The sequence below is a fragment of the Eurosta solidaginis genome, chromosome 4, assembly GCF_040869045.1.
Source record: "Eurosta solidaginis isolate ZX-2024a chromosome 4, ASM4086904v1, whole genome shotgun sequence".
In the NCBI taxonomy this organism is placed as follows: Eukaryota; Metazoa; Arthropoda; class Insecta; order Diptera; family Tephritidae; genus Eurosta; species Eurosta solidaginis.
Window position 1 is genome coordinate 14,047,667 of NC_090322.1, and position 22,646 is coordinate 14,070,312.

General features: G+C 35.6%; 1 protein-coding gene across 1 annotated transcript in view; it reads left to right on the forward strand.

The window, feature by feature from the left end:
• LOC137249091 (protein tweety) overlaps positions 1-22,646 on the forward strand; it is a 295,423-nt gene that overhangs the window by 166,347 nt on the left and 106,430 nt on the right. The window contains 1 exon segment of the mRNA XM_067780266.1: positions 6,930-7,024. Coding sequence (XP_067636367.1) covers positions 6,930-7,024 — 95 coding nt within the window.

Here is a 22,646-nt window from a genome sequence, read left to right on the forward strand (position 1 = left end):
CTAAGTTAGGAGGGGTGACCCTACAGGAGAAACCTTGCACAAAGTATCTAGGAATCATCCTAGGCAGTAAGCTGTCATGGAAGCTCAACGTGGAGGAGAGTGTGAAGAAGGCTTCAACGGCAATTTATGCATGTAAAAGAATGCTGAGGTGTACGTGATGCTTATCGCCCTCTCTTTTTCATTGGGTTTTTACAGCGATTGTAAGCCCTATCCTATACTATGGAGTTCTTGTTTGGTGGAAAGCCACACAAAAAGCAACCTACCTCAAATAATGAGAGGGGGTATGCAGACTACCAATGCTTAGCATTACGGGAGCCCTGAAAACAACCCCGACAGCTGCACTGTATGCCATTCTGCACATTCCACCTGTAGACCTGGTAGCAAAGAACATAGCGTTAACAACTGCAACCAAGCTCGGTGCCTCGCGGCAGCTTCAGCGCCGACCATACGGCCATAGTAGTATAGCGTCATAATCACAAGACGAACAGAGTACCTGATTCCCTATCTGCGGTTCGAGGGCGATATTAAGGCCACAATATAGGTGGACGGTTGGCGCAAAGGTGCTCAAATGGCGGACGAGGCGATACATGTGTACACAGATGGTTCCAAAGTAGTGGAAGGAGTAGGGTCTGCGGTATACTGTGCTGATCCGGAAATAAACAGATCGTACAGGCTGGCGGATTACTGTAGCGTTTTCCAAGCGGAAATAGCCGTAACCAAAGCAGTAGATACCCTGGAAGAAAATAGCCCAAGCTGCAATCGTGTTAACTTTTATATTGACAGTCAAGCAGCAATTAAGGCAATAATCTCGCATACGACAGCATCTAAATGCGTGTTAGAGTGTAAGCAGTCCCTGGAGAGAATCGGGACAGGGAGAAGCATACATCTATATTGGGTCCCAGGCCATATGGGAATAAATGGGAATGAAAAAGCGGATGAACTAGCTAGAAAGGGCGCATCCCTTGAAGCTTGCTCCGTAGACGTCCCAATTAGACTGGGCGAAATTAAGCGAAGGCGAGAGGTGCACATGATCGACCAAGCAGGAAAGGTGTAGACAGATGTAGGAAGTGCGGGCTATACGAAACTGTCCGCACAGAAATTTCTCTATGCAACCCACGATTCAATTTCTTACTCCACCATGGGTTTCCCTTCAATCTTATCAGAGGGCAGGCTCTGTAGTACGCAGTTGTCAGCGCCTTCGATAAGCAGTTGTTGCACTCCTCCAACTTATATACAGCGCTACCCGATTTAGGTTAACCCAGCCTTCTTGCTACATATTTCTGGAATTTGTATAGTCTGTTGTCCTAGTGATGCTATATACGAATATATGTATGTGTTTCCTCACCACGATTGCAGCTCTAACCCTGCGTTCAGTCTTTGCGCAATAAACGCTGAGTCCACAAAGCTTTCCTTCAGATGAAAGTCATGGCTATTTTTCAGGGCAAAGCAAAAACAAAAGTGCTAGAAGTGTATAGGGGTTGAGAAAACATCAAATATTTTTTTTGTTATTGTTCGAAATTCAAAATTTAAAAAAATGCCTTTAACTGAAAATTAAGTTAATTCTTTTATCTTTCCAATGATATACCAACACCAATGAGGAGGGCTTGTTTGATGTGACGCTGATACAGGAGTCATTGCTCTCATCTGAAGGAAAATTTTCTGGACTCAGCGTTTATTACGCAAACACTGATGGCAGGGTGCAGTCGTGGTGAGGAAACACATATACTCGTATATGTTATCCTGTCCTAGGTACAAACTGGTACAAATTCCAGAAATATGTAGCAGGAAGACTGGGGGAACCCAAAGCGGTTACCACCGTAGAGAAGTTGGAGGAGTCCAACATCTGCTTATCTCAGGCGCTGACAACTGTGTACAACAGAAATTGCACTCTGAGAAGATTCAAGGGAAAAGCAAAGCCAACATGGTGGAGTAAACAATTGAGTCTTGGGTTGACAAATTTCTCTGCGGACATAGATAAATTTTATTTTCGGTTCTATGGGGCAATTGGTCTACAACTTAAGCCACATTGCCATGTATGCTCAACAAATTTTCATTGCTGTCTTTCTCTTTGAACAGCGTAATTTTACCTTTTATTTCTTGTATTTTTTAAATTTCCTCATTTTTTTTATTCCTTTTTTCCACACGCGTCGCATTATTGGCTTTAATGCGATTTATACGCCTAGAAAATCTTCGCACCTATACAGACATACCTACAAATGTATATACACAGAAAAAGTTAGTTGCAATCATAAGATGTTCATAGCTGTTTTACTTGCTCTTCTTCTTCTTCATATGCATACTTAAAGCATTGAATGTAGTATAGCATAACCCTGCTGTCTGCTTTCTCCATTTCAACTTAGTTTTGAGTGTAAATTAATTAAAAGCTTTTATTGTGATTGCTGAGTAGTTATTGTTGTAGTTGTTGTAGCTACAACAAACGCATATTCTTGTTGATTTTGTTATTCTTGCTCAATTTGTTTTTGTAGCTGTTGAAATCTTGAAAAGAAGGTGCCTTGCGCATATGCATCTGTGTATGTGTTTGGTAAAGATTTACGTTGGCAGTTGTAATGACGTTGCCAAGAAGCTAAATACATATACAGGTATTTATAAGATGAATGTGGTAAAAATAAATATATTTAAATGTGTTTGTAAATAAGAATGGATATCTACATTAGAGTGTACTTTTCTTTAAATAAAATTTGTGTGCCATAGTCATTCGCCGCAACTTTCAGGTTCTCGTTGTCCTTTTCTACCTCTCCTGCTTTTAACATATTGCGGCTATTGTCCTTAGGACTCCTCTATTTAAGGCGCATATAAATACTGCCAGCGCCCAGGATATTCTCCACAGCTGAAATTGCAACAGTGCTGACCCCCCTTCGTGGTGTATCTTGATTTCCAATATAAGTCGCGTTATTGGTGCAGGTCATCAGTTTAACAAAGTTGTGCTATCTATCTAGGTTTCGAAAGCTGGAAGCGGTTTTATGGCTCCAGATGTATCATTTTAAACACGAAAATAATCAGCTCCCCTTATACGGATCTTCATCTTTTGGAAGACATCTGCCCATTGGGGTTATTGTAATCTACTGGTGTCATAGTCAGTGACTGCTTTGCAAATGTGTTCATGTTCTTCTTGGTAAAAGTTGGAGTATCATCGTTACCTCCCTTTAGTGTCACCGAGTAAGCTGGAGTGTGATCGTTGCCTTTCTTTAGCTCATTAACCTTTTCGTTTTTACTTTTTCAGATTTTTTTCGTCTTTGGTTTCAAAATAAAACGAAATGGATCTTTAATATATAACCAACCAGTTCTTGTTCACATCCGCCCTATGAAGCGAAACGGCGCTGTTGCAGGCTCCTAAGCCGCTCAGCTCCATTGTGGGGCGCCATGAAGTTATTAAAAACTAGTTTTGTTTTGGAAAAATACTTTTTGTTTTAAACACATGTATTTTCTCAAGTTTTCTGTCATTTCTTCATTAACTTGCTTGTGGTTTTGTGGGCATTGCTAAATTTTTTTTTTTTTTTTTTTTTTCAAAAGGTTTTGTGGCGTTGACAGAAATATGTCCAAATTTATTTAAGCGTATTCGAGGTAGTTTCTCAAATTTAGCAAAAAGAAAAAAATAAATGAAAAAAAGCACATTTTAAAAACATTCTCTTAACTTTTGCTTAAATTTATTCATTATGGCAAAAAAAAAACTACATGAGTGGTTAGTAGAGATGTACGCGTAACCAAAAAACTACGTTCGATTATTATTAGCTTATCATGAGATAATGAGAACGAGAGCAGTAAAAAAGAAATTCACTAATGGCGCGCTGTCAAACGCATTTTTCAGTTCGAGTCTCGATTTCTTCTTTTGCTCTTAACTTCTTGATATGTATACATAAAATTTTAATAAAAATTGAAGAAAAAATGTGTAACAGGTGAAACCAGGTTTTCTCTTTTTTGCAATACAAATAGTAAACGTTAAACGTGTTTTTATACTTCGAGTCTCGATCGACTTCTCCCTTTTTCTTTTTTTTTTAACTTGATACTCACTAGAACACTCTACATCTGCCTTCTGTCACTTCATTCCCGCTACACCATGTTGAAATTTTCGCTCTGGAACGTGCATCTCAGATTCGAGTCTCGACGAACTTTCGCCAGTTCCTTAGGTATCTTTTATCCTCTGCGCGTGTTTTTTGTCGAAATCTCGATCGGCTCCTCTCAGTGGATTTTTCTCTCATATCACCCCTGCTCTTTCTTTATACAATGTTCTTGCGTTGGTGTATCTGACGGAGCTTTTTTGATTATGGGACACATTTTAAAATATGCAAACAAAAACTTTTTGAAAATATTTTTTAATTGTTTGGTTCATGCTCACACTTTAATGCCACAATACAAACGCAAAACTCAAACACACACAAAGAAAATTACAATAGCAACTAAATGCATTGCATACTTTTCGACACTTTTATCTACTAATTTTCTAAACAAACAGAAATTTAATAAAAAGTGCCAACACAAAATGCGAACTGTTAAATTTTACACAATATATGCGTATGTGTATGTACATATTTACATAAATACGCTTTTTAACTACTTTGCATGCTTAGTTTATACTTTGCAAAATAGTATTGCATATTTTAAGGGGTTATGGTTGAGCATGCGCTTGAAATGCAATCAACTTGTTTGACACCCATAAACTAACTACTAAACACACTTGTCTCAAAAGTTATGATTTATAATATTTTTAACTTAAAATATGAACATACACGTACACACTCACATAAGCATTAAGGCGCGCATAAAAGTATGCAACATAAATTTTATCGTTAACATTTGTGAGTATGTTTTTGCCTATATATCATGCACAATCTCGTACACTTGCAGATTATTGTTGAATATTTTAAGGAACAACACATACACGTGTGCAGCAAAATATATTGTAGTAAAAACAGGAAAATTATAGACACATGTATATGTGTAGATAATATAAATACGAGCGCACAAAAGTATGCAACACGCCCACAGCAGCCATTGAAAACATTGTATACTATTTAGTGTGTCTTATTACTACTACATTTGCATACATGGTTTATACATATGCAGGTAGACACGTATACATATATACCTAAAATGCTTTTTCTATTATGTACTAATATGCATCACTTTATGTTGCATACCAACAGGCGCCATATACTGCTCCCAATGAACTCTTTTAGAATCCTTATAAACTTTTGTTGGCTTCTTTATCATTTAGAGTTTAAAAATAAGTTTACTCAAATTTTATTGATAATTAGAACTATATAATCGTATAGCAATTCCATACTTTATATAACCGCATAAAAGTATACAACAAAACTTTGCCTGTATAAATATGCTCAGCCAGAAATATTCAAATACATTTTGTATGCAGTTAAACTCAAAGCTGGAATCGTATTAATTGTTAAACATACATAAAATACCATTGTACATTTCAGTTACGTATGCATATGAAGCATACTTTTAGGTACGTGCATTTCGAAACCTCGTGATAGCAGCAAGTTTGAAGCAAGATCTCGATTGCAGTCGTTTTACGAGTCTACATATCAGGGTTAAGCAATAAACATTCATCAAATAACTCACAAACGTTATTACTAACGTTTAATATATGCCATAGCATTTCTGTAAATATTTATTTTACATCTGAAAGTAGATTAAACTTTATGCTCGTTTGCAATATTTGCGTTGTAATACCATACTCAGCTTTGCACTGCTTGACCCAGTTTTTGCAGTACAACACAAATCATTTCGACTATGCTGGCTGCCTTTCTTAGCATGTAGTTTTTTTATTAAGTGCATATTTGGTTTACATTTCTGGTATGCCTAAAATTATGCAACAAAATAAGCGTAAACGGGATACTATGTACCGAAAACTAGATATATCAGCAAAAGCACTCAGCAAATTAATAGTAAAGTGCATTAGTTAAAACCAAAATTATGGGAAGTGCATAGATTTAGTTGTAAAGAGTAATTGGGTGAAATAGATAAGCATTTTAGTTGCATACTTTTAAGCTGTTAATGGAAAAATATAGTTTGCTATTTGTCATTTTAATTTATTTGATAGCTACCGAAACCAAGAATTACTGAAATTTTTAAATGTTCTTTAGTTTTTGTTTTATCAACATTTTTTAACTAAATGAAACTTTTCTTAAATAAGTTGTAAGAGTTTCCATCAAGAACAGTTTAAAAATTCATTGCTACTTTCTAGTGCTTAAATGAATTAGTTAAATAAGTTCAGCTAAAAATGTATTAAATTGTTTGCAATCTGAACACTGTCACTAGAAGAAAAGTGATGCATAATTTTAGGAAATAAATTAAGACAAATAACTGTATTTTTAGAAGTTAGGGCGAACTTCTCTCCTACCTCTTTAGCCATATTGAATTTGAACTTTAGTACTTAATATGTATACATGTATGCCGATTCTTTGTAATAAAAAGTAGCGTATTCCAAAAATATTGCATAACTTAAGGCGTTGTTATTAATAGTTTACTCACAATTAGAAGTATGACATGCAAATCATTATATCTATTAAATCAAGACTTTAATCTGAATACATTTTCTCTCTATTCAGTATATTAATGAAGTTATTAAATCTCTGGAACTGCCTTAAGGTATGCAACAAATTAATCACTTAAAGCAATGGCTATCATAAATGCAGCGAAATTTTAATAGTGACATAAAAATGTGGTGCTGCAAATTGCAATCACTTTGAAAAGAAGAAATCAAATTTCCATGAAAGTCAACTCACAAAATTACGCTCAAAAGTATGCTATGACATAAAATTTTAAAACCTTAGCACTTAATCAAATTGCCAACTATCTAATGCAGTTTGAGGATTACATCGTATTTTCTACTATTTTTTTAGCTTTCTATTACAAATTTCTCTTTTTCTCGCACTTCTCTTATTAAACAGGTCTCTACGGCAACGATGATTTCCACAATGGTCTGCTGCAGGCTTTCAGTTCCGGCAAACAAGTCGAAGGACTTGTGCTCAATTTAAAAAGACAGGTAAATTTACATTGACACATTGAGTATGCTACAGTTATATTGAGATATGATTACCGCGAAAACCGCACAACTGTGGTTTTTACCTATTACACACACACACACACACCGGTACAAGTTTTACGAATGCCCATTGCAGCAGCTGCGACACTGATTTTGTCATTTAATACGTAATTTCATATTAACCCAATTTGCTTTGTGACCACAAAATGCATGTGAGCGTAAAAGAAGTAGATGAAATGAAAAGATCGTGAGAAATGATATAAAAGCATTTTTTAAAAGGAAATAAAACGAAATTAAGAAAATTAAAAATAGAAATATCTATAAGCGGAATTACCTGTCAAATGAAGGCGTACACAAGGAGCCGTTTTTTTTTTTTTCTTTTTTTGTTAAAAAAATGAGTTCTGTTATCAAAATGTCCATAACATGGAGAATGTGGCGATAGAAAAGGACCTCAATATGGAACATTTTTATTTATAGAAGCTAAAAAGGTCAGCACGCACTTTAAGCAACATTCACTTAAAATTTCCTACTGAAAAGTGGTTTTAATAAATTAAAACATACTTTCAGGTGCAGAATTTTCAACAAACCCCTGTAGGCCACTTTTTAACTATTTTTTTTTTTATAAATAGCCCAATTTTATAAAGTAACATAGTTTGAGCTGTTTTCCTAAGTGTGCGTTTGAGGCTCTGAGTCCCTTATATAGTATATTTTTCTTAGATTACGACTTCATTTCAATTTGCTCGACTGGTGGCTTTTTATTGTTTTTCAACTATTCCCTTCTTTGAGACTGCTAAATTTTTTATATAACCAAAATTTGTTTTATCTATGCCCTTACACCGACTTGCTTAAATCTAGTTATTTAAAACCTCAAATAAAAGAATAACCTTAAATCATCATGGTATACTTATAGGCGCTTTGTTTATACTTAAAAGTCCAATCTGAAAGCTCTGCTATTTTTTAAAGACTTTTACCCTTTTAAATCCAACCCAATTCAGCTGTAAAGCTCCTTCAACTATATACCTGGCTTAATATCTGATAGCATACTCCTAGGCGTTTTGTTCATTTAATTTATTTTTTATTTTGAATGATTTTTCCTTGGCTTATTTTACTTTTATACTTCTCAGAACTTCGTTTCAATTTCTCCTCAAACTTTATTTACTACTTTTTTTAATTGACTGTTTATTATGCAAAATTGTGTTTTAAAAACACGCGCAAAGTTTTAGGCGCCTTAAAAATAAATATTTTTTAAGAGAACTCTATTTGTAAAATAAAGTCATTTTTCTTTATTTTATTTCTATTTCTCATTTTAATAACTATTGTAGCCCACACAATTATATGCTCTCTGTATTCTCTCTCTCTGTATTCCTTGTTTATATCTATATCTCATGCATGTATATTAACAATTTAAGTATACCTTTAGGCATTAAAAAAAAAAAAATAAGTTTATAATTTTTAGTACTACTTTTCTATAAACCTTATCGCTTGTTATGAACTCATTTTATTTCCACCTATTTATTTTCAGTGGACACACTGCTTTAAAAAGCATACTTTTAGGCGCTTCACATATACAATTTCATTTTCATTTAGGTCGTGAATATCTTATATGCTCAGCATTTCTTCTGGATAAGTAGTTATTTCGACTTCTCTTTCACATTTTTATTGCTTGTAAGTTTACATTGCATACTTATAGGCGGTTGCACTCATGTGACATTACCACAAAAAGTTAAATCAAACGTGCGGTTTTATGCATTTGGCAAGACATAAATAATGGATTATTTGACAATTTTATTTTCTCAGTACTACATTGTAAGAAAATATAATTTTCATTAAGGAAATTCTTGATTATTTTACCTTGCCTTCTTGTTACATGAGATAAAAGTTAACACATATGTAAGCATATACATTAGGCCGGGTCAATTTGTGTGGAGGCAAAAAAAACGCCCATTGCTCTGTGAAAATCATATTCTAGGGATCAAAATAAGAAACTTTGCCGAAGGAACCATACCTCTAAAACGTATTCTGATGTCCCCTCCTTTGGGTCGTAGGGGCAAATTTTGAAAAATCCCACTTTGAAATGCCTATGTTTTTTCTTTTTGGAGTTTAAGTTTATTTTTCTCTTTAGAAATTTATTTAGTCAGAACATATCGCTAGCTTCATAAGAAAAGGTGCCAAGTCACTTAATTCAAATTTTACAGGAGACAAATAAAACTCAATAACTTCTGAAAGAAACATTTTCTTCCAGAACTTTAAATGCACATTTTTGAGCTAAGTGACAGTGAAATGATGTTTATTAGAAAAAATAAAAAAAGAACGTATAATGGCTTCCATTTAGCTATTAATTGACTTAGCACTTTTTCTACTACAAGAAAAAGACAAAAAATTGTACTTAGCACTAAAAATAAAAAGAATACTTTACGTTTTAAACATAAATAGGAACTTCTTTATTGTTAAACAATTTAAGTTTACATATACACAGTTCTTTTTGTTGCTGTAAAACTAAAAATTATTAAATTAAATTAAGTAAAGGATTAGATAATTGAGTCACAAATTATAATTTTGCAGTCTTATCAATTGCCGCTTATCAGTCATAAAAAAAAAATAAAATATTAAAATAAAAATTCATGGTGATCTTTTAGCAATGTTAGTTTCAAGCATTGCAAGTCATTGTATTTTTTATGCCTGATTGGTCTTCTGTTTTGGTACAGTTGCTCCAAATCGCACCATTTCGTTGCAATTACATTTTTATTCATTCGTTGTGGCAAAGTTTTCCACGAATCATTGAACCTTAACTTAAAAGAAATATTAGAATTTGCATTATATTGGAGTGCGCGTATGTCTGTTACTTTTGCATATCCTTTGCCACGTCCAGGACGAATGCTCATATAAAATTCGAGTTTATTGAAGTTTTTGAAAAAATCGTAAGTTAAATAATTCACTTCGTATGGAAATGGCTTTTTTCGAGCTGTCTTGAATATTTCTATGTATTCAGCAGGAACATGAATATTTCTTTTTTTGAGCATACGCTCTATAGTAGAATGGACGCTGTCAGCCTCCATTTGCGAATGTCCAGTTTCCAATATTTTTTGTTCGATAACAATATTGTTTTTTATGGCTGTATTAATAAGCGCATTACTGAGTAAAGAATTGCGGTTTTGATAACCACACCCATCGCTATAAAAATTATTTTAATAGGCTTCTCATTATCAAGGCTAGGAAGTACCTTGTTTTCAATAAACCAAACCCAAATGCTTGCGAACTCTTCGGCGTTAACTCCTCTTTCAGATTCATTCCATAAGAAACAATATCCTTTTTTGTTAATAATATTATAAAATACCAGATTGTGTATCTGCAGTTTAGTTTTATAATATAAGCTACTAACGTTAGATTTTGGTGCCATCAGCACTGCTTGAAGATCCACTGTGAAAACATTTTGTTCTGACGCTTTATCATTTTGTTTTTCTATTCTTGCCTCTTCTTTTTTTTTCTAGGTGAATAGTGTAATCTGCGTGTGGAATACTTCCGAGGGAGTAACGGGCACATATTTCGCATTGATCCTTCTTTGGTGTAAACAAACTGAGATTTCTGCTTTCAAATTCAGAATGAAATTGTGTAAGCGAAAGTGGCCGGATGTTGTGAGCTTCACACCAATATAAATATGTTTTTTTTTTTTGAGTTCCATTCTGGCAAGAGATATTTTTTCGCGTTCCAGAACGGCAGTAATGAGATTCCATTGAGGGAAGGTTGTCAAAAAATAATTTCGAGAACTCGTTTTAGAGGTATAGTTCTTTCGGCAAAGTTTCTTATTTTGATCCCTAGAATACGATTTTCACAGAGAAATGAGCGATTTTTAAATCAACCCGCCCTAATATACATACACATTTATTACATTTTGTGGTACCGAAATTTGTACATATAGACTAATGGATATATCTTCTTGTATATAAATGTATTATACATATGAATACAAGCAAGCAAATGAAAGTCCTTTATGTACTCCTTTATCTCAAACACTTGCATTTGGTGCTTCGATAGTTAAATTATCTATAAAATGCATATCTATATGTGAAAACAAAATAAAAATTCAGTTGTTGGACTTACAGAATTAGAATGTTAGAAATATACAATATTGTGCATCAAATTCGTATGAAAAGTACGTGGGAGCAATTAGAAAGCAGAAATAAAAAGTAAGGAAGGCTAAGTAAGGAAGGTTTAGTTCTATAGGTGGACGCCTTTTCGAGATACCGCCATTAGGGTGGGTCAGGGGTGACTCTAGAATGTGTTTGTACGATATGGGTATCAAATGAAGGTGGTAATGTGTATTTTAAAAGGGAGGAATCCTTAGTTCTATAGGTGGACGCCTTTTCGAGATATCGCCATAAAGGTGGGCCAAGGGTGACTCTAGAATGTGTTTGCACGATATGGGTATCAAATTAAAGGTATTAATTAGGGTTTTAAAAGCGCGTGGCCCTTGGATGTATATGTGAATGCGTTTTCGCGATATCGACCAAAATGTGGACCAGGATGATCCAGAAAATCATCTGTCGGGTACTGCTAATTTATTTATATATGCAATACCACGAACAGTATTCCTGCCAAAATTCCAAGAGCTGTTGATTTCGCCCTGTAGAACTTTTTCATTTTCTTCTAATTAATATGGTAGGTGTCACACCCATTTTACAAAGTTTTTTCTAAAGTTATATTTTGCGTTAATAAACCAATCAAATTACCATGTTTCATCCCTTTTTTCGTATTTGGTATAGAATTATGGCATTTTTTTTCATTTTTCGTAATTTTCGATATCGAAAAAGTGAGCGTGGTTATAGTCGGATTTCTGCCATCTTTTATACCAAGATAAAGTGAGTTCAGATAAATACGTGGACTAAGCTTAGTAAAGATATATCTGTTTTTGCTCAAGTTATCGTGTTAACGGCCGAGCGGAAGGACAGACGGTGGACTGTGTATAACAACTGGGCGTGGCTTCAACCGATTTCACCCATTTTCACAGAAAACAGTGACCGTCATAGAATCTATGTCCCTACCAAATTTAAGAAGGATTGGTAAATTTTTGTTCGACTTATGGCATTAAAAGTATTCTAGACAAACTAAATGAAAATTTGACTTTTAGAAAATTTTTTTTTAAAAAGTGGGCGTGTTCTTCATCCGATTTTGCTAATTTTTATTAGGCATACATATAGTAATAAGAGTAACGTTCCTGCCAAATTTCATCATGATATCTTCAACGACTGCCAAATTACCTTCTTTTAAAAGTGGGCGGTGCCACGCCCATTGTCCAAAATTTTACCAATTTTCTATTCTGCATCGTAAGGTCAACCCATCTACCAAGTTTCATCGCTTTATCCGTCTTTGGAAGTGAATTATCGCATTTTTTCGGTTTTTCGAAATTTTCGATATCGAAAAAGTGGCCGTGGTTATAGTCCGATATCGTTCATTTTAAATAGCGATCTGAGATGAGTGCCCGGGAATCTACATACCAAATTTCATCAAGATACATCAAAATTTACTCAAGTTATCGTGTTAACGGACAGACGGACGGACGGACGGACATGGCTCAATCAAATTTTTTTTCGATACTGATGATTTTGATATATGGAAGTCTATATCTATCTCGATTCCTTTATACCTGTACAACCAACCGTTATCCAATCAAACTTAATATACTCTGTGAGCTCTGCTCAACTGAGTATAAAAATAAACTAGTAATTTGTAGTTGTAGCTCCCCAAAGTATGCTGCAAGAAAGAGAAGCTGGTAACTTGCAGTAAAAGTAACTCCCTAAAGTATGCAATGATTTACAAAAATATTTAACTGACATTTCCTCGGAGGTCGATATAGATTAAGCTTAGTTATTGAAAAAAGATTTAGTTTCTACCAAAGGAACTATTGTCCAATTGTTCCAACAAACTTTAGTCGCGTTCGTTGCTCAGGATATATATCGAAAAGCTCTACGGACTGACTTTTTGATCCGGTTTGATCCCGCAAGGGTCTTAAGTAAGTACACTTCATTTCGGAATATTTGCTTTTCCTTTATGGAGAACTTGTGAGCTTGATAATTTGAAGTAAGTTCTCACTAGGTGGCATGAATTGAATTTGGTTCTAGAAATCCAGCGCATTTTCCTGAATAAAACGTTTGAGTTGAAATCCGCAATTAGGAAATATGTATTTTCAAAAGAGCTTCTTCTCGTATAGAAAAGCTATTCTGTCAGATGGCGCTGTGGCTATTTAGTCACAGCCTTTGTTCATGCCAACTGTGTTTTTAATTGTGTTCAGTAGGTGTCGCTCTTTTCTTATGAGAACAGATGGTTGGGGCGGGATGGCCTAGAAGGTGCAATGTTTTCAGGCTGGTTTCTGAATGGTTCTTGTTAGCGGAACGTATCGGATCATCGCTGCCAGAAAACAACTTGCTTCAAACGCATGAGGCACTAATGGCATGTGTAGTTAAACAGATGTGTATACATTTAAGTCCTATTTCAATGTGAAAACTATTCAATATGGAAAAGTGTGGCAAAAGTAAACAAAAATAAAAATAAAGGAAAGAAGAAAAAATTAAACAGTACAAAAAAAAACACAAAGAAAAAATGGAAAACCTGGTTAAATATAGAAAACTTCGCTAAGCGTGAAGTGAATTGAAGTAAAGTGAAGAGTGGAGCATTAAAAAATGCATTAACACAGAGCCAAGCAAATACTTCAAAAGGAGTTCTTTCTGCAGTGGCAGCGTAATACAATACATTCGCGTACCCAAGCAAAAATCAAGCACATTTAAAGGAGTAGCAAGCGAAACTAGTGATAAGATGTACAGGGGAGGACTTGCTGATAGCAAAGAATTAAGTTGAAAGCCAAAGAACTCAAAACTCTGCTGGCTCGTTTTATAAGGCTTGTCCTATTACATCCGCAAAAGCCTTTGTATGCATGTGTGACACCAATACATATATAGGTGTTATATTCACTAGAGCAAACTGCTAAAAGGTGCTATAGCTTGAAAGCAAAAAGCTGAAAGCAGAGAAAGTAACAGAATACCAGCAAAAGCATATTCGTGTGTTAAGGCGAAGGCTTTGATGATGATGCTTTCACGCACGTTTTGAATAGAGAGTTAGTGAGATACGTGACTTTACAGCGTGGTGAGCATTCAGTGAGTTTAAATTTTCTTTTCAATTTTTTTTTTTGTTTAAAAATTGTGCACAAAAGCCAAAACAAAGGAATTTCACAAATGCATGTAAACAGCAAAAAGTAACTTTACATTAAAATGCATGCCTATACCTTAAGCACGCGCACACATATAATCTCACAAACACGCGCACACACTAATGTATTTTAATGAAGAACTAAAATTCAAAAGCGCTAAAGTTTCTTTGATAAAGCATATGCCAATGACCCCACGCATATAAGTAAGAGTGAAGCGCCTAAAATTATGCAATCAACAAGAAAATAGAGAAAAGTCACGTAAATCAAAAAAAAGGTGCTTTAAGCACATTGAAAAATTGAGCAACAAAAACCTGCAAAGAAAATTAAGTCAGCAAAGTTGTCAAAAATTTAATGCTTTATCATTTTTCATGCTGCACCAGAAAGGAGCTCGTTGCATCAACTTGGCAATTTCTTAGCATTATTGGCAGCTGTTACTACGTTGCCAGTACTGAAAGAACTGAAAAACGCAGAAAATGGGATGCAGCAGCCGCCCAAAGAAAATTCCTTGTAATTGCAATGGAAATATGGAACGACTTAAGCAGTAGCAACAACAGCAACTTTCAAGCTGCCAGGCATATGCGTGATAAATCGAAAGAATTCAGCATCTGGCATTTGCGAAATTTGTGAAAAGAATTTAAGCACACTTTAAGGCGCATGATGGCTGTCTTTTGCGTAACGAAATGCCGTCTTATAGTATACATAAGTAAATGTATTAAGGAAATCTAGAATAGTGACTTCACTTTAAAAAAACATAAGATACGGCCAAGCACAGTCATGATTCACAAAAACTCTCAATGCTTCTCAGCCGGAATGCACCCCAGGCTCCATACTTCAAAATTAAGTCAGTTTATAAGAATTTCTTTGCTAACATTTTTCATCGAGGAAATTCAGAGTTTTCGGGACCAGGGAGGACGGATATCAGTTCTCAAATATTATAGACTAAATTGGACTAAGCATACTTTAAGGCCCAAAATTAAGACTTCGCTGCGTTTTAGTAAGTAATTGCTCGAATACAATTAAAGCCGCTGCATATCATCATGCTTTACTCCCGAGAGTGTAGCGCGGTCATTCAGAGGCTTCATCCAAAGTACCTTGCTTCTTTTTTTTTAACGACTGGAGAGGAAAAATAAATAAAAATAATCGGTAGATCGCGCTGTAACCGAAAACCTTGCAGGAAAGCAATAATATTTAATTAGCCGCGGTGTTTGACAAATATTTTGGGCTAATTTTAAAAATGTAACATATCTTTATTACAGAAATTTATCGCGGTATCGCGGCACAAATACCCACTGAAGCATACTTTAAAGCGTAGTCAAATGAGTTTTTATTTTTGAGAGTGACGAACTTCGTCGCAGAAAATTACTATCAAAAAAGCATCAAATAATTAAAAGTTGGTTTCATCCCTAACCGAATGACAGTGTGGTTGAAATTCCCAGTTCAGCATCAATCGGCAGAATGAATTAGGCCAAGATTTATTCGCAAATGATATAGTACTTGAAAAGGAACACACCGATCTCTTATTCAAGCCTCCCCACGATTTTATATAATCAACGTTTCCGTGGAAACTAGCAAAGAGGAACCCATACTAGTAAAGAAATTAAAACTTCCTATTCGGGGTTATGGCTTTTTCAATATAGCCCGATCACACCTAATCTGCTCAACTAAGGAATTCTGGAATTTGAAGACGTCCTTGATAAGAAGTCAATAATTATATAGCTGCAATATTAGCTCAAGTATCCCCAATCGCCTCACAAGAAGAAAATTTGCTGGAGCCGAAACATAGTAGCAAAGGCATATTTTACTTCTTTTTGTGGCGACACGGAGACTCTTCGAAGGGTTGCCGGATATTGATCCTGTACATTCCGGAAAATAGCACCTTTAAAGTACTCACCCGATCATATTGGGAACGAGGTTAAAAATTGAATTCGCGAACCTATAAATTGCACTAAAAACACCTTGAAAGTGTTGCGCTAGTTAACCCCTTGAGTCCCAGCACCATATGCATCTACCAGGTGTGATGTATATATTTTTCGATCTATGACACAAAATAATGATTAAGGTCACTGGCAGCAGGTCACGTTAGGGAATCACGAGACTCGGTCAATGAAAAAAAAAAACATATTAAAAGGCGTCGCTGCATACTTCTAGGAGAATTTAACAATAAGCACCTAGCGAAAATGTAAATCTGTGTCATTGGGAGCTTGGAATTAAAGAGTTTACTCCAAAATTTTAACCACTAACGGGGTCAGTTAGACGTTTTCCTCCCCAAACTTTGGTTTACCTGCTAATTTCAATATAATTTCAAACAATTTCTTTAACCCTTAGCTAAAAAATAACTTCCAGTTCTGCAAGTGAGCCCAAGAGGCTGGAACTGTTTAAAAAAAATGGAAAAATTTGGAATTTTTCGTATTCAAATTTTAAGTGTTTTAAATTTATTTTCTTTGCTTAAAAAAATATCGAAACAATCAACTAAAAAGAAGTACAAATCCAATCCCATTTTTGGGTTAAGCGATATTTCTCTGAAAATCACAAATGCAACTCTGCATACAACATATTGACAATGCCCAAAAGCGACAGCTGCACAATGACAAGGATGCGTGAGAAAAACAATTGAAAAAAAAAATAGTAACTTGCACACATGGACATATGCACAGGCATTTGTTGTTTGTCAAAGCAATTCTTAGCATTCGAATTGTTTGGCATATGCATACATTTAGGCGCAACCGCAAGCGACATATGTACGTATGTATATGCATGAAGCTTTTGCTGGTTTGTGGCTTGAAAAGCGTACTAAGCGTATGATAAATCTTGTTGTGTGTGTAATCATGCTGTTTTTTGCTGCTGCTGTTGTTGTTTTTTTTTTGTTTTCCAGATATATTTTGTTGTTGTTTGTTATAGTTTCTTCTCTTGTGTTTTGAATTTATTTTTTTTTCTTCACGATTTTTGCATTTTTATCCCAAAGTCGTAGCACACTGCGCTGTACATATCTGTTCAGTATTTTGTATTATTGTTGGCATACTTTTAGGCGTTAGCGCTCTGACTATGCATTTAGCACATACTCAGGCGCCGGTGTGCTTTCTGCTAGGCGACGTGCATATGTTCGGTTTTAATACTTTCTTTGTACTATATTTTTTGTTTTTTAGATTTTTTTACTTTTATTCTCGTAATTTCAATATTTTACTGCCTACCTGCCGGCGTTATGTAGTGCCAGATTCTTGACAATTTTTCAAAGTTTTTCTCTTTTTTGTTCATCGTTAGTGTGAACATGTGACACATATTTCACAGCACATACCAACGGAAAGTTTGAAATCGTAAGTTTCTCAGCACTTTTTATCACATTCCTGGTGCTAGCTGCCCCTTATTCTCCTCTCTTTTACATGGTACGTGGCATGGGAATTTTTTCTGAGATTAAAGCGCTTTAAGTTCGCTGCAAGTAATTAGTAGCGGTTCCAAGTTTTAAGCGTTTTAGCAAATTAAAGTAATTTTTTATAGTCTACTGAGAGATTAGAAAGTATAAAGTGTAAACTGTAGGTAAAGCGTAATAAGTAGAGAAAGTGTTCCAAAATAAGCAAACTAAAATTTCTTTATAAACGCAATAGCTGCTGCATACTTTACAAGTTAGTCACACCCTGTGCTTTAAAGTTTCTGCTGAATATGTGCTGCGAGTTAAACGGCGAGTTGCTCATTTTCTATAGACTACTTTTAGGATACCTTCAATTTCTTTTTTACCCTTTCTCTTCGCCGTTATAGTTCCCTACCGTCATTGTTTTTTACTAAGTAAGTTGGCTTACATTCTTCTTACATGTTAATTAGCTTTAGGCGAAAGTTTGCTATTGCTTTTTTGTTCCATACTAATTTTGTGTATTTGACTTTCGTGCTAATATTCGCCTAAAAGTATGCTACAATTAATTAGTGCTTAGCTTTGTTATCACTTATTCCATGCAGTGAATGGAGCAGCTGCCAGCTTAGCATAGCGAAACTGACTTTTGCTATATTACCTCATTAGAAAGGAAGTAATAAGGTCACTGAGGATTTGGTCAAAAAGAAAGAAAAAACCAGAGAGATAGTAGTTAATTTTCGGTATAGAAAACAATGATAACTCCTTAGGGTCGCGAATGGAGGGACCATATGAGTCTCCTTCGTTTGCTGCCTTCCCAGGTTTTAATAACGGTACAACCCTCACCATATCCCATTTTTGAAGGTTAACGAAAGTGAACAGAGGCAGGTTGAATACCAGGTAACTAAATCCCCCATTCACAAGGCTTTACAGAATCGGTATGGCAATCTTGCCCGGGCCTACTGCTTTAGATGGTTTAGCAAGTTCGATTGCTTTTTAAACCTTTATGACCGAGACCAAGGTTTCCGACGACCTTAAAGCCTATACATATAAGGCTATGAGCGCTTATTGGATGTCTGAGTTTATGTGTATCTCATCGTCGCTTACCCGATGGTCTTGCAGGCCCTCTCTATCCCAAATATCTTTGTTTGGAAAATTCTAGCTGAGTTTTGAGGACGGATAGATATCGCGACCTTAAGCTGGACAATTTGGACCCATCAGTTTAGTGTGGGGTTACGTCCTCTTTTTAAACTTTGACAGCTCACCAATCCGTTCCAAGATACCGCTGTGTCCATACAGCTTTCAGTTACAACTTCTAGACTCCATAAGTCTGATGGCTGAGCTAGTAGCGTACAGGCGCATTTGAAGATTCAATGGCAGCTGATCAAGGATAATATTTAGCAAGACTTAGGCGCTCCTCTTAGTTCGTGCTTGCTGTCAGATGTATATTGTTAAGACTCTTAATTAACCTGCTAATTAACCAATCGAGTTCAAGTAGTATCTTGTTCGCTGCAACAACTCAAAGTTGTGGGGAGAGAAAACCTCCTCGGGATGCTCTTCTTCCACGTTTGTGGTGGTTGTCATCGATCCCATGTCCGCTTGAATAATTCTGTTTTCCAAAATTGATTGCATTTATTTGCAAATGTAGTTATCAACTCGGTCCTTTTTTGGGGATTTCACAAGAGCGTTTGTTTCAATATAGCTCACTCTATATCAAAGAAGGCAGGCTGTTCTATTTGTAGTGCAGTGATCGCTCTATAGAACCAATGAGCTCAGCGAGTGCTGTTGCAGTTTACCTACCTTAGTAAAGCTTAGTCCTGTTAATATTAACCTAATGTAGAGGTCCAAAAGCCTCTCAGGTGCCTCAAGCATAAAGAATATGATGCTTATAGGTCTGTAGTCTTTGGCGTTTACTTGCATACATCTGTTAGCCTTGGGCAGGAAGAAATTTTTGTTTTCGTAAAGCTTTGTGAAATATAGGTCAGAGTTAAAATTAGCTCTGTAGACGCTTTACAGCCAGAGTACCATTGGATCACTTAGCTTTTGAAGTATTACCGGGGTGACGCCATCAAGACCAGGCGATTTGAATGCGGAGAAACAGTAAATTGCAAATCGTATATTTTCCCTGTCAGTTATCATATCCAGAAAACCCTCTGAAGGCAGAGTGTTCATGCAGATAGGTTCTTTTAGTGGTGTGTGTTCGCATCCTGGGCAGTATGTATTTATGAATGCTGCTCACTGAATCTCCAGCCAAATTCTTTCCAACTCTGATCTCTTATCGCTTATATAGTGTTTTAGGCACATGCCATATTTTGCCGGCTCTGAACATACTTTACCAGAAGTCATATACTTTGCCACTTCACATGAGCCAAAGTTCTTAAATAAATACTCGCCCAAAAACGAGCTGCAGACAAAATAGAATTGCAATTAAAGTGAAATTATTTTAATAAGACTTAAAAAATAAAAACTTCTGAAACACCAAGGACAGCAAGAGCATAATGAAATCGTCGTAAAACACAAAGCTCTCGCAAAAAAACTTCAAGTACTTTTTCCAGCACCTAATCGATTACTGATCAATAGAGTACATACAAATACAACCAATTTATACTACTGATATGATCATACACTTTACTCGACGGGTAAAAGGGAGTGTGATAAATAGTAGTGCCAAAAACAGAGCAACAAAAATGGAGTAAAAGGAGCCTTAATCCACGGAAGGGCAATTAAAAGGGGGTATACAAAAATTAGTAGTATTCCATATTCTACAAAAAAAGAGGCAGCAACAATATAAAAAAAAAAAACTGGACGCGAAGTATTGTACTTTATATGTACCTCTTACCCATTTTACACTCAACGCCCCTGACCATCAATAAAATTTACAATACATACATATGTTTGTCGAAAGCTTTAAACTAAAATTTGGTGGCGTAAAAAAGCAGCGAAACGACCTGCAATACAACAATGCTATTTGAAAGAAAAAAAAACAACAACAAACAAGAAGAACAGCCGTGTGCTTGGTTGGCCGGTCGTTGAAAGCACAACAGGGCGTATGAGCAATCCCGGAGCGCGCATTGTTGAATGTATGCTTTGCTAGCTTTATTTGGTTCAACGATTTTAATTTATTTATTTTTTTATGTATTTTTGTTTGTGGGCTTTTTTTACTGCGACAAGGGCGGTGAAGCAAATAAATTTATTTAGTCAATCAGCAATAGGAATAGCAACAACAGCAGCCCCAGCAGCAGCAGTAGATGCAGTAAAAAGGCTACAAAATGCTGCGCTGCTCTGTGACAAATAAAAATGTGCAAACAAATTTATTGTTAATACAAATACGAGTACATGTGAGAAAAGTGAGTATATACATATACGCTACTGCATGTTTGTATTTGTACTTTTATTTTTATACTCAGTTGAGCAGAGCTCACAGAGTATATTAACTTTGATTGGATAACGGTTGGTTGTACAGGTATAAAGGAATCGAGATAGATATAGACTTCCATATATCAAAATCATCAGGATCGAAAAAAAATTTGATTGAGCCATGTCCGTCCTTCCGTCCGTCCGTCTGTCCGTTAACACGATAACTTGAGTAAATTTTGAGGAATATTGATGAAATTTGGTATGTAGGTTCCTGAGCACTCATCTCAGATCGCTATTTAAAATGAACAATATCGGACTATAACCACGCCCACTTTTTCGATATCGAAAATTTCGAAAAACCGAAAAAGTGCGATAATTCATTACCAAAGACGAACAAAGCGATGAAATTTGGTAGGTGAGTTGAACTTATGACGCAGAATAGAAAATTAGTAAAATTTTGGACAATGGGCGTGGCACCGCCCACTTTTAAAAGAAGGTAATTTAAAAGTTTTACAAGCTGTAATTTGGCAGTCGTTGAAGATATCATGATGAAATTTGGCAGGAACGTTACTCCTATTACTATATGTATGCTTAGTAAAAATTAGCAAAATCGGAGAACGACCACGCCCACTTTTAAAAAAAAATTTTTTTTAAATCAAATTTTAACAAAAAATTTAATATCTTTACAGTATATAAGTAAATTATGTCAACATTCAACTCTAGTAATGACATGGTGAAACAAAATGCAAAAATAAAAGAAAATTTCAAAATGGGCGTGGCCACGCCCTTTTTCATTTAATTTGTCTAGGATAGTTTTAATGCCATAAATCGAACAAAAATTTACCAATCCTTTGATAAGGGCTTAGATTCTGGGACTATAACTTATTTCTGTGAAAAAGGGCGAAATCGGTTAAAGCCAAGCCCAGTTTTTATACACAATCGACCATCTGTCCTTCCGCTCGGCACGATAACTTGAGCAAAAATCGATATACCTTTACTAAACTCAGTTCACGTACTTATTTCAGATTCACTTTGTATTGGTATAAAAAACGACCCAAATCGGACTATGACCACGCGGAAAACGAAAAAGTGCCATAATTCTATACCAAGTACGAAACAAGGAATGAAACGTGGTATTTGGACTAGTTTATTGACGCAAAATATAATTTTAGATATTTTAACATATTCCAGAGTCACCCCAGGTCCACCTTTATGGCGATATTTCGAAAAGGCGTCCACCTATAGAACTAAGGTCCACTGCCTTTTAAAATACTCATTAATACCTTTAATTTGATACCCATATTGTACAAACGCATTCAAGAGTCACCCCTGGTCCACCTTTATGCCGATGTCTCGAAAAGGCGACCACCTATACAACTACCACCACTCCCTTTTAAAACCCTCATTAATACCTTTAATTTGATACCCATATCGTACAAACACATTCTAGAGTCACCCCTGGTCCACCTTTATGGCGCTATCTCGAAAAGGCGACCACCTATACAATTACCACCACTCCCTTTTAAGACCCTCATTAATACCTTTAATTTGATACCCATATCGTACAAACACATTCTAGAGTCACCCCTGGTCCACCTTTATGGCGCTATCTCGAAAAAGCGTCCACCTGTAGAACTAAACCCCACGCCCTTTTAAAATGTTCATTAACCCCTTTCATTTGATACCCATATCGTACAAACAAATTCTAGGGTCACCCCTGGTCCACCTTT